The 13,903-nt window shown below is 45.8% G+C and overlaps 1 protein-coding gene across 4 annotated transcripts in view; it reads right to left on the bottom strand.

The window, feature by feature from the left end:
* Positions 1 to 11,803, bottom strand: part of TESK2 (testis associated actin remodelling kinase 2) — a 64,680-nt gene extending 52,877 nt beyond the window's left edge. For 2 of the 4 annotated variants that reach the window (XM_015870127.3, XM_085511596.1), the window contains exons 1-2: positions 11,532 to 11,803; positions 4,361 to 4,664 (exon numbers count right to left, since the gene is read on the bottom strand). In XM_015870127.3, the coding sequence (XP_015725613.2) occupies positions 4,361 to 4,582 (222 nt within the window). In that variant the 5' untranslated portion in view covers positions 4,583 to 4,664; positions 11,532 to 11,803. The remainder of the gene's footprint in view (positions 1 to 4,360; positions 4,665 to 11,531) is intronic. The other 2 variants (XM_085511594.1, XM_085511595.1) reach the window with 2 other exon arrangements.
* Between the last annotated feature and the right edge of the window lie 2,100 nt (positions 11,804 to 13,903).

Here is a 13,903-nt window from a genome sequence, read left to right on the forward strand (position 1 = left end):
GATTTAAGATCATTATATAAAATCACAGTAGTTTTACGGTAGCTATATACATACATAAACACACAGTCTTCTGTAAGACACATGATCTCATGCCACAATACACTATAGCTAGGTTAAAAACTGACTAGCGATAGCTCAAGATAGAATTCTGCATGACAAAGCAGCATGAAATAGAGAGATTTCCACTGAGCTTCCAGAGGAACTGAGCTAGGCCTCATATTACTTAGTGTTCTGTGTTCACTTCCAGCTCACTGATGCCAGTTACCACTCAGGAAAGCTCTAAGCCTGTAGCATCTGCTCTCATTATTTCTCTACATAGGGAAGGACAAACTATATCTGAGGAACGCCTGAGCCAAAATTAACACATCCAAATGAAAAACTTCACTACAGAGGTTGAAACTTTTACCTACAGGAGATATACCTCCCAATGTATTTAGGAGTCCCATTAAACAAAAAGTGCAACATGAATTAATAGTGTGTTACAGTAACAAGTGCTGCTTGATACAGAAAGAGCATGGCAAAGCAAAAAGAGCTTTTAGAAGTCGTTATTAAGAACAAAACTAGGATGCTGCAAGCTGGGGTGTTCACTTTAAAAACATAAAGATGGCGGAGATGATGGAAAGGCTTAAACCTATACTGGAAAAGTGACGTAGACACCAATTACTGCTGAAGGGTAGTGACCTTTAGATCATCTAATATCCCTTCCAAGCTTTAACTGCTTGGGAAGTTCATAAAGCATTTATTTTCAAGCATCTAGTAAGACATAATGGACAAAGTCCAACATGTGAGTAACTATTTTCAAGATAGACCTTTTCTGTCAAGTGGCCTGTGCACTCTCATAACCCTTCCATCTGAAGCCCTATGAGTTATTCTGTCACTCACTCTCTTGCACAGTTCTTACGCTGCATTGTTTATTTTAGATAGCAAGTACTGTCACACTTAGTTCAAAGGCCAAACAAGGAAAGTGAGGACTGCTCGACATCAAGCATTTCTGCACTAAACTCCTCAAGGCCTGCGAAGTTACAGACAGAGAGGTTAATCAAGAGAAGCAGTAACAAAGTCATAAGGCACAAAAAGAGCCAACTCTGAATCACAGAATGGGCTGGATTGAAAAGGACCATAACGATAATCTAGCTTCAATCCTCCTGCTATGTGCAAGGTCACCAACCACCAGACGAGGCTGCCCAGAGCCACTTCATAGAAGTCAGATAGTAGTATCACTCCTTCTTACCACCATCAGGTATTCCAGAGATCAGGCCCACTAGCCGGACAATATTCCTTTACAGATACAGCACCAGAAGTGATACAAAATACAAGTTGTACCAGACATTAGAATACTTCATGGGATTTTCCCTCACCCCCTGCCAAGTCTCTAATAGCAGACCTCCTGGCTTCCACACAATTAAACACACAGTTCAAAGCGGCCAGGATTGTGGCGCAGTCAACATGAGTTCTGTCTCCAGCTCTGCCCCAACACTCATGTCAGAACACGTTCTCCAACAAAACCAGGTTACGTTTCTCCCTGTTCTACGCCCAACTCCCCAGCAATGGGATAGGGGAGCTTTGAACAGTTGCACTCATCACCACACCAGCAGTGAGGCAGCCCTGCGCTACACAGCAACCAAAACAAGTTATTTTCCTTCTACTGAATCACCTTGTGATGGTTCTAACAGTCAAAACCTTCAAACTCCCAGCGACCACACCTGTACTGAAACACCAAATTCCCAATGTATAAACAAACACAATGTTGAACTTGTAAATCCTACACTGAATCTATGCTCCTTGTTTTCATCAAATAATAAACAGCAAAAAAAGTGCTCTTTTAAAGGTCAGAGTGTCCAAGTATTTCCAGGCTCTCTCAGAACACAGTGCTAACAAGAAGCCCTCAAGAAATACGTTAGGAACTTGAATGTTTTGTACCAACTTTGAACTAGAACATTTATGTGAATAGAGCAGGATCACAGACTTCAGTTCTACCACATGTATTTTAAGATGTATAGTATCTGCCTCCTAATACAGTTTCACTGTGACACTTGTCTCCCCCCACGATTACATTACTCCTACCTCCATCAGTTCCTATTGGTCTTTTCCCAGCTCAGAATTAAAAAGTTCAGGACAATGGTTGATGAACACTCACTTACAAAACAAACCTTTGTCTAGCTCAATTGAAGGGCAAATGTCAAGTCTATACTTGCCATTGAAAAGTACAACAGGAACTCATCAGTCAACTGCTTCAAACTACACTGCTGATGGTTTCATAAAGTTCTGGTTTTCAAAACTAAATTCCTACAACATTTAGCATTCAAGCGAGTTTGAATTGCCATAATGATGGTTGACAAAAATCAAAGTGCTAGCTTAAAATTTAATGCCAAATAAACCATAAACCTTAATTTGTATGAGTTAAAAGTGCCCTAGAAATGCAAGAAGACCATTCATAGTATACATTACATACGTTCATGCTATCATGTATTCACACAGGGAAAACAATTTCTATCCACTGTGAAAGGCCATATTAATTAAGGAGGCTCCACAGAACTGATGGAAGGGAACAAATCTGTGACAACAGTTGTAAGTTACGCAGCAAAACAAAGACCTCAAGTCCTCAAAACAGGGCAAGTATCCTTTGATAATTGTCTGAGTGAACCTGATGCACGATATTCACAAAACAACAGGCAAACAGATAACTTCAAAAGCTCTAGAGATACAAGGGGGGTGGTTTGTTTTTATTTTAGATACCTTTTATTAATTTACAGGGAAAGCTTCATTGCTTTTCTAAGTTACTTACGCAGTAAATCTAGAATTATCTTGGATTGTTCTCAAGTTCAAATGTTTACCTGGAAGCCTGCAGATCAGACTGAACTTTTACTGTGTCAAATCATGAGGCTCTCCTTCCTGGAAGCACATCAAGGTTCTTGAAAGAAATCTGATCAGCTCAGTGAGATTAATGACAGAGGTGGTCACGCTGATAAACTAGCAGAACAGAAACCCGCCTAAACGAGTATGGAACCACATCTAAGACAAGGTCATAATGCGTTCTTGCCACTTTGTGCCAAAACTGAAGAGAGATCTCTTTTAAATTGATCTGAAAGAAAAGTATCAACACTGTTCCCATGCAGAAGGTCTGCAGTTGTTTCTGTAAAACACAGACACCAGATACTCAGACTACAACTACGTCTGTATAATGACACTGACTGCAGACACAAGGGGACATCCAGCTTAGTTCTACTGAAAGCGGGAATGGCAGAGGAGAGGTGTTCTAAAGTTAGCAGACTTCTTTGTGCACAGGAAGGTAAATCACATATCAAGGATTTTTCTTCAGTCAACAGAAGTTCTCAGACATGTTTACCTTTGTATGTCGCTACCTGTGTAAAGCAAGTGCTCTCAAAATAAGATCTTCTTAATGAAATCAAGAACCACATATCCTGGAAATTTACATTTGCTTTTAACCACCCTTTCCCCCCCCCACCCACCTTCTTCTGTTTCCTAATTATTCTAATTACCTTACTTTTCTGCTGGGCATGCAGTCATCTTGCCTCAGGGTGCTTCTCCATGATGTTTCTCACCAAGCCATGACAGAATATTACAGTTATTTCACTCAGTATACATGTTCACACAACTCAGTATCCCTCTACCTTAGACCTCACCACAATGGTCAGGACATCACAAATACTACGAGCACTTTAAAACTGCCTTTCAATGACCCCAACCGTTTTTTAAATACTCTTAACAGCAAGGCACTGACAACCACAGATGTTCTTGCTCATACTACATGCTACAAATCAATCTCACATTGCCTGAGTTAGAGATATGGCATAACAAGAAGCAAAGAGAATAGAGAAGAGCAGCTAACTATACTGTAACTTCAGTACCATAAGTTTTGTAGTTTCAAATTCAGAAATCATTCACAGATTCAGAGGCGCATCTAGCACTGGGAGGCAGAAAGGAACTGGAACAATCCCACAAACTTAAGAATCAAGCTAAATTAAAGACATACAGACTTCCTCATGAGGGAATCAGTCACTTAAATTTAATAAGACTGGAACTAGATGACCTTCAAGGTCCTTTTGCACCTAAGCCATTCTAAGATTCTGCAACACACTACAATACAGAGAACAAAAGACAGACCAATGGTTTTGTAGCTTGAATCAATCCCCCCAAATATCCTCTGCAACTCCCCAAGTAACTTGCAGGCGATGCAAAACAGCTGAGGAAGTATTTGAGAGTTGCAAATTCTTAATCACTCACTTAGCTAGAGCAATGCAAATACAGGAACAGTTGACTTCAGTGAAAGAAGCACTCTCATACGTTCTCAGCACCAAACAGGAAGCAATCAACACTGGGAGAAAAACGAAACACACACCTTGAACACCTCAGAGAAGAAACCAGAGCCAATTTTCTCACATGTGAAGTCATCGAGACGGGTAAGTCTGGAAAAGGCACTTATCAGGGCTCTGTATGAAGAGGTCCAAACTCTCCCTATCTGGGATGTAGTCCCATCTCCTCCAGTGCCACCATCAAAGTCCTCAGCACGCTCCAAGCGAGGTGGAAATCCTGCTATTGAATTCCTTTTACTTCGGTCCATTTTGAAAACAAGGTTTTCTTTCCCTAAGGGAGAACTTCTCACATCTTAGGTTCTTGGCCGTCTTCTCACCTCTTGTTGGGTGCTGAAATGCAAGAAATTGAGATTATTACAAATACGTTTAATGACGTTTGATGGGACTCCAACACAATCTAACCAGTGTGAGGGAATAAGGAAAAAGCAGAAGATACTCAAGTAGAGCTTAAAAAAAAGAAATACCCTTCCCCCCCGGCCAATATTATTATAAAATACAATCTAATGAACTCTTCTTTTGGATTCCTGAAAATACTTTATGTTCTGGCTGCAAATAAATTAATAGATGTCGAGCTCAGAACTTTAAATGATAACAAAGGGCTTTCACCCAACCCCTCCCCCCTGCCCCTCCACTTGTTTGTTTGTTTGGTTTTTGTTGTTGCTTTTTCCAAGTTCTGGATGCTAAAGCAAACAACTGAGCAGAAGGAAACCCACAAACACACTCTATTCTGCTTCAGCAGCAGCTGGTGACCAATGCAGTGCTATTACAAGAACTCATTTCACACGAGGGGCTGGACAAAGGATCTCTAACTATAAAAAACAGATCAACTTTCAGTTGCCTTAAGGAAAACTATTCGCTGTCACTAACAGTAGCTGGAGAACCAAAACCTCTGTTTTCCAAAGGTTCCACCTATGCAGGTTCCAAGATCAGTTCTTTAACTGTAACACAAACCTGTATCCACCAAGGATCTAGTCCACAAATGTATAAAACCCACCAGCAATCCTGAAACAAAAACAAAGTCTTCTTATGAGAAACTGCCAAAACAATTCTCCCCACGCACACTTTTTAAAGCTCTATTAATTTCAGCTCAACTAAAAACACCGGAAATAAGATACATTTGCCAAAGAACAAGGGAAGAAAAAGAAACAAATGCAGTGAGGGAATTTTTTTCTCTGTAAGAGGATGATGAAGTAATCAGGATGACTGGAGCCCATCAAATCCAACTTGGATTGGCAAACCTGACAGGTGGCCTACTTTTTTTTCCCCCCTTTCAACCTTACACTCGGGAGGTTATCCATCCTTCCCATGCTGAACTGTCCGCTTACAGCAACTCAGCACAGCACATACAGCACCTGAAGGAAGCAGGGAACAGAGTGGGCAGTGAGCAGACTTGTATTCACACAGAGGCACAGAACCTGAGCAATACACTCAATGTGATGAGCATCTCACAATGAGGCACACACACCAGCTGTCCCCTGAATGCACAGCAGTTCTGCTACATACATCCTACATGCCATGCATCTTTCAGAGATGCTCTGTGCCACCATGTCAGAAAGTCCTCCCCTGCCTTCAGAAGTAAGCTCTGTCAAGCTGCATAAAATCAGTTTGAGGTTGTTCTCTCCAAAAAGGAAAAATTTCCAAGGTGTCTGATGGCTTTTATTCCAAGTATCTTATCACTTACTTATCTAAATGAGTCAGGATGAAGGCTGTGTTAAACCAGAGCCTGTTTACAAAGATGTAATCCCACGTTGTGGTATTCCTGCAGCATTTTACGTGCAGAGTCCCACGTGCGTGAGCTCACTGGGCTTTTCAGATGATAGTACAACATATCTAATGTTCTGGCGTGGCTGACTGCCACAGAGAAGATCAGTTTCCAATTTCTGACCTCATATTCTTGCCCCGCGAGCCCTGAAGGTCTGGAAGAGGTACAGAAGCACCATGGGAAGATAAAGTCTCATATCTCCCCAGCTGAGAAGAAATATCCCCAAGAACCTCCTCAGCTACACAGAAGATGCCCAGGAATTTCCAAAGCATACTTAAATAATTCCTTTTGATCTGAATGCAGTGAACTAACGCTTGGTTACTTTTCAAGGAGATGAAGAATTATCTGTGAAAGGAGGACAGGCAAGAAACAATAGCGTTAACCATTCCTTGTCTGGAACATGAGTACATTTGGAGGCTGATTGAAATGGAGGAGCAAGAGTTAGCCCCAGCAATGCCCACTGTGACACTGCAGCACCTGTTTTCCTATGAAGCAGGCCATGAAGCTCACAGACACCCCCAGAACACCCAGAGAACCACACACCTGCACTGCAGCCCAGCAAGCAGCAAACCAAGGCAGCGAACTGCAAGACAAAGCAACAGATCCAGAAACAAAAGGGAGAAGACTGATGTTTTCTAACAAGAGCAAGACATCAAGTTAGGTAAGTGTTATTAAGCAGGAAGAGAAGCCTAACTCTGTCTTAAGCATCCAGATACCATTAGCGAAAGCTCAGCTCTCGATTTACATCCTTTTGATTGAAATCACATGGTGAACTTTGCAAAACTCTACACAAATCCCACAATGAAAGAAGAGATTCAAAGCACTTCGCACAACATAAACCCCTAAAGGTTTTGCCATCTGGATTCTTAAGTAATCCATTCCTTCATTCCTACCTGCTCGGGTTTGCTTTATTTCCAGGCAGCTCCATGAAATCCTTGGGAATTATGAGGACAGAGTTCCATTTGCCCAGGACTGCATGCACAGAATTAGAGGAAAACTTCAAGTGGGCACAATTCCAAGAAGGCCTCCTGTCATTTTGGCCAATTACACTAATGATCACATTCTCAGTCAAATCACCCAAGGTTTAATTGACTGTCAAGTCAGTCTGAGGTACTTTAATTTACTACCTTGTATGATTAATTAAAGTGCTGAGCAGATTCCAAAGCTGTCCTGCTGCAGTACGAAGCGCTGCAGGATGGCCGGGATTTCTGTTTGTTTTTAATACTGGTTTAGCTTAAAGATTCCTGAGCTCAACACCCAGCTAAGAAATGACGAGGAACACTCTACAAACACTTCCCAAGAAACTCGCAGCTTCCAAGACCACTTTTTCTGACATCCAGACCCCAACAAAAACGCACAAAGCTCTGCCAAGCCAAAGCATTTTACAAATACAGATCCCCAAATGCAAGCCTGCCCTACGCAGCCACATTACAGCACTGAAAAAGCACAACTTTAGGCAGTTTCCTGCTCTCCAGCACTTCAGTTTAAAAAACAAACAGAAAAAGTCAATGCTGTATGAAGATCGGTTTCTCTGCTGCGTGAACACGCTGCTTTTTGAACTGTAGAAACAATTATCACTACAAACACTGCTGGCAGTTATCTGGTTAGGTAGGGGTTGGCTTTCAAAACCAATGTCTGAGCAGGCACACCAGCACAAAATGAATGAGATAGATCCACCAGTGCTTCCAATTCTACACTTCCTGTAGGCACAAAAGCTGGTCAGGCTTCTTGACTTCCCCGACACCCCTTTCATGCCCCAGAGTACAACATAAGATCTCTCCAAACCACTCATTACAAATACTTTGTGTCCCCAGTATCTTCATAATACGGGCACATTTGCACTTAAAAGTCCAACTCCAGGCTTCCTAAAAGATGGCCTTAACAACAACACCAGCCATTTTTAGACACAAGAGGCTGTCGCCAGGCATTCGGCCTGGAAAGCAATAAATCTGGTGGATGCGTGTTATTAATTTGAAAAGGTTTTCTGAAGAGCAGGATGCCAAAGCTTTGACATAAGGCACTTGCCAAGAGTTAACTATTCACACTCATCTCCAATGCAGTTTTAAACCCAGCGCTACAGAAACATGGAGGAATTACCCTGGCAAGTGGCACTCAGTAAAATAGCCTGGGGGAAATTAAAAAGGAAAAACAGAATTCACTGCAGTAACGTGCAAATAGCAGAAAAGCTTTGAAGGATTGGAAAGAACCAAATATTCCAGAGATTGAATTGACTTTGAGGTCATTAACCGAGAGGAGAGGGAAAAAATTGCTTTGGAAAGGAAACATGAGAAATCACAGTGAATAGGTAAAGAGAAGCAAGTGTTACACAGCTTCGTCCCTGTGTACTCTTACCATTTCTCTAACAGAGGAGCAGTATCTGAGTTGGATGACACTTGGCCTCCACTCTTTGGGAGGAAGGCAGCACTGAGCAGGCACAGACAGGGCAGCTGTGAGCACCAGAGCTGTGCAACGCTCAGCACTGCTCACTCAGACTCTGTTGCAGTCAGGTAACTCACTACACTTGGAAGCAAAACACCCAACATTTTCTATTTTCATTTTGCAAACGTTCTGGTTTAATTGCATCTCCCTGCTGGGAGAAATCCCCAGCTCCAGCAGGTTGGTGCACAGCAGGTTGGTGCACAGCACACAGCTGAGCTGCTGCTGCTCACAGGAGCCCCGCGCTGGCCCAGGAATGGTTACACAGCCACGGGACCAGCAGCTCGCAGAGCTGCACCACGGGTCTGTAATGCAAACAAAACTCTGTGAGAGCCTGAGCTGAAACAAACAGCTCATTTATTTTGTGACTGCGGCCAAGTCTGAAACCAGAAAGAGACGAGCCATTAACCTAGTGCAGGGCCTGGGATTCAGGACTAAGGATGTCGGTTTAAAAACACCCACAGTGAGCACAGGTATAAAGGCTGGCACATGGTTAGAAGGCAAAAAACGCACCAACAAAAAACACCTGATCATAGTAAGGAACCGCCAACACTTTCTCAGGTCCAAATATAGGGCAAAACTTAACTTGTACAAAAAAACATATCTGTTTCCTAGCCTGACTGCAGCCACACTGAGCCCCAGTGCAGACTATGAGCCAGCCGTGAAACATCGTTACAGTCAAACAATCACTCGAGTATATATACATACAATACACAGCTGCTGCTTCAGATGGATCATTTCAATACATTCCGTCTACCCAATAAAGCAGGAAAATGGCAAGATATCCAGAAACCAGCAGCATTCCCTGTGCTTGTGCAGAGCTCGGTGAGGATGCAGAGGAGCTGCTCCAGGTGTCAGCAGGCTGGTACTGCTCAGCTCCTGAGGAAAACCAAGTGAATCAAAGCCTCCCTGTAGCAGAGGTCATGGAACATCTCCACAGCCAAGGAACTCCCCCCCAGCCTCTCCAGCAGCTGTACACCAAAGGCTGACAGCTCTGCACTGAGGGGTTCTCACTGTGGATGGGAAGCAACTGGCAGTGGTTTCAATGCAGCCATGAGATAACTCAGTATAGCAAAAGCAAGGAAAGAGAACAGCAGTGATTGAGAGTGGAGAAAAATAAAGCAAGCAGGCTAAGTTTTGTGCCTGACTGAGCCTTCAGAGTCATGTAAGATGGTCAGTATTTGAACATATTCCATCTAAAAGCACCATCTTCACAAACACTTAAAAAGCATTCTATAATCTACCATTAAAATACAGCTGGAACACCAGCCTGTGTCCAAAGGCTCAAGTTACCGTGAAACACACAGCCCTGTGCTTACGTCAGATACCGGCTGCACAAATGGAACAGTAACATGGTCTCAACTGACTTATTTATGAATCTCTGCAGTGAGGACAGGCACCCAGTTCCACCGCTGTTACAGCACTGGAAACCCTGCAGCCTGGTGGTCTTCACACAATTGCAAGCACTCTGGATGGGCCCCAGACCTGCAGCATATGACATTGGGTTTCAAAAGCAAAGTTATTTCAAGTGACTTGCAGGCTGCCTGCGAGAGCTATTACAGCGCCCCAGTGCAGCTGATGGGACGATCACATTTAAAGAAGCGGCCTAGGCACTACCAGAAGTGTGTTCAAGTTAAGAAAAAGTGACAGGGCCATATGAAAAGAAGCTTATTAACTAAGGCAAAAAGAGGACTTGGCAGCAGACAACAGATGGAGCCACTGGGATACAGCAGCTGATTATCAGATGTACTTACTGACAAATGCCCAACTTCAAATGAACGTGGTGGGGCACTAAGAAGCAGTAAAATGGATAAGAATTAATTATCAGTTTTGACTGGTTTTGATCTTGCCCAGTCGAGTGCTTAATTTTGTGCCAGGCTGCAAGGATTAAATACAAACCCCACCGTGGTGCAAATGGTTCTTGGCTAGTGTAAGAATACAGAAAGGAAACCTATGATGCAAGGGAACCACAAGCTTCACTCTTCCGCAGCAGGCACAGGAACAGAACCGTCCATTAACCCTACGTGTCTTCCAGGAATCTGTGAAGTCATTTGTGTGAAGAACCACAATGGCAAAAGCGTGTATTGGAAGGTGTTATTACATCTCATCCGGACCAAGTGCCTCATTCTGCAGTCCCAAATACATTAAGTGCCGTAGCGAGGATTGCTCCGTCCCCACCTTCTGCTCTCTGCCCCCACCACCAGCTGCTGCCTTCACACAACAGCACACGAGTCCCAAGCAAAAGAAACCAGGACAGCACACGCTGTCAGCAGGTACAGACACACACCCGGCCACCCGCAGCTCCAGCTGATCACGAAGCGAAACTGGACAGTGAAATACCAGCCATGTCTACAGCTGCACGGTGCAGAGTCAGAAAGTGACGTTTTTATTGGCCTGTCAGGATCTGGCACGCAGCAATAATTTCCACAGATGATGACTACATAGGAAGGTTTACGACTATTCCATTGGGCATATCGGAGTTTCTCATAAAACATCTTATCTTCGGTTGTAAATTCCACTGCCCTAATTAAGCCCATGGAACTGTATGGCTGTTGATTTGGCACAACTATCCCAGAACTCTGACCTCGACTTGAAAGTTGCTATTTCTTTTAGGAATCATTTCTGAAGCATAAAACTGCTCGTGGGTTGGTGTCAATATCAGCTCTCAGTCATTGTAAGAGGACTAACCAGAAAGTAAAAGCATAAATAAAGCTGCAGGCGGCAGCCCTGACGTTTCAGCTTTCACCTCCCAGCCGGTACCCGGCAGAATATTCAAGTCTTAAACACTTAAAGCAAATTCCGCGCTCACCCTCCAAGAAACACGCTATTACGGGCATCTCCCGCAGTTACACACCGCCTTTCATCCGAGGGCACCACGCAAACATGTAACACACACACACACACCTGGAGTCCCGGCCTGTCATTACCCCACGACTCACGTAGGGCAGCACATCAAATACCGAACCCTGGGCCGCTCCACCCCCGCCCCCGGCCGTTACCTGAGCAGCAGCGGCGGCGGCGGCGCAAGCGGGGCCTGCGGGCTGCGCGTGCACTCATGGCGACCCGCCGGTCTCTCAGCGGCCCGGTGAGGGTCTGGCCCGGCGCTGCGCTAAGCGAGGCGGCCCCATGTGAGCACACAGCCCGGCTGCGGGACCCGACACCGCCGCGGCTCCGCCCTCGCTCTCTGTCCTCCGCCTCCTCCTCACGCGCCCGGCCCCGCCGCCAGCCACACACACACTGAGCCGCACACACACAGGGGCGGAGCCCGGCCGACAGCCGCCGTCCTCAACAGCCAATCGGCGTCCGGGAGGATTTGATGGACGGCGGCGTTCGGCGAATGGAGGAGGGGAAGGCGGGAGGAGGGTCTCGCAGGTAATCCGCGTGAGTGCTGCCTTCTGATTGGCCAAAGGGCAGTTGAGAAGCGGGAGGTTGGACCAATAAAAGCAGAGACAGCGACTCCAGGCACAATCGCGGGGGGGGGCAGCGGCTGGAAAGGGAGAGGGGCGTTGCTAGGGGCGCCTCTCTCTCATTGGCCAGATTTCGAGGGCGGGTTATAAATAAGAGTCAGCCAGTAGCAGCGCGGCTCAAGTGCTGATGGACAGGCAGGAGAGCCAATCCGCGCGTGTTTATAGGCGGCGGTGGGCTGGTGTCCTCAGCTCCATCCCTGCCGGCCTGGAAGCCGTTGGTCAGCTTCGAGGCGACACCTGGCGGCAGCTCTGAGGTACTGCAGGGTGTCTGTAAGCACAACCCAGCGCTAAGGCAGAACAGCGCTGTACAACGGGGCTGTACAAAGACAGCGCTGGTCAAACTCTGCTCCACTTTACCCCATGGAGATCCTGAGTCATTCCTTGTAGCAGAGAAGGCCCCATTGGGACAGCCTGGAATCTAACATAACACTGTCCCTTTTCCAGCCCCGTCGTGGTGGATGTTTCATAAGGAGCCATGGGATCCTTGCAGGCTTTCAGTCACATTCCAAACCCTCTGGAATCACAACAAACATTTCAGGGTTGCTGTTCTCTCGTCCCCTGTCCACATGCAGCTCCCTCTATCCCTTCATTTTCCCAGTTTCAGAACGAGCAGGAGCTGCTGTTTAGCATTTATCCCCCCAAGCAGTTCACTACCCCTGGAGCTGTGCTCTCTCATTTACTTTTTTTGGCCTCATTTTGTTCCCTCTTCCTTCTCAGCACTGGGCCCTTGCAGAGGAAGATGAGTCAGGGCAGATGCATGGGCAGACAGCGAGCTCCCAGCTGGAGGCCAGGCTCATGGGCTGCATCACTGCTATTAAAAATAGATGGATGGAGCTGTCTGTGCAGTGAGGAGCAGCAGAGATGTCCCATCTGGATCTGCTGAGCCAATCTCCCTCTGTCTGCCTGCAACCACCCAGCAGCACCCGCTGCTCCGACAGATTGTCTGTCCTCAGCTCTGACTTGCGAGATTTAATTTGCCTCTGATAAAATACAGTGTTAATGCTGCAGGCTTGGACAAGGGGGATGACTCACCTTGGCTTCTCCCTTCTGCTCTACTTAGTTCCCAGCCTGCTGCCTGCTGAGGATCCCTTCTGCCAATGACCAGCTCAATGCTGATCAACACCATTCATCCCCAAAACATGGGCATGGAGGAGCTGCCAAGCCCTGCAGGACCAGCATTGCTCCACGGGGACACAACCCCAGCACCAAGCCGACACCTCTCACCCATCTCCTTCCTCCTCCCTTTGCACCCTGTCCCCCCTGGCCCTTTGCTGCCACTATATTCCACCCATTTCTCAATTACCCGCTTCTTCCTATTAAATTAGGATAATCAACACAGCCATCCCCTGCTGCTCCCCGTGCTGGCTGCCAGCCAGGAGCCACGGGATGGGAGCTAAATAAAGCGCTGTGAGAGGCAGAAGTCGATGCTGTGTTTCCTGAATATGAAACTTTCCTTCAGGAATTGTTCCCACTCCTCTGCTCCCTTCGCTGCTCAAACCTATCTGGTCCATGTGCTGATCAGACGTGCCCCATCTGCTCCCTTCTGCCGCACACCACCCCAGGCACTACCACAGCCAGGCTGCTCTGCAGCTTCTCCCAGTGTAGCAAAATGCTGTAAATACATGTAAAATAATTCCCCTTAAGAACTGGAAAGTTTTCAAAGGCCCAGTTACTTCTTTAACGGGATGCCAGAAAACAGTACATCTTCTTTTGGGGGCAGTAAGTGGTCAGGAACAAATCTCTGAGGAAGGGGATAAGATTTGATGGGTACGGTCCCACTGCCACTGCTCTCTTCCACCTGGCCCTGATGGGAGGCAGAGCTACGAGACTTCATGCTGAAGGAGGAAGGTGCAAAAGGAGCGATTGCTCAGGGCATGAAGTCCCCATTTCTACCTTCCTCCTCT

This window comes from Coturnix japonica, chromosome 11, assembly GCF_054131305.1.
Source record: "Coturnix japonica strain WE chromosome 11, WE-NBRP24, whole genome shotgun sequence".
NCBI lineage: Eukaryota > Metazoa > Chordata > Aves > Galliformes > Phasianidae > Coturnix > Coturnix japonica.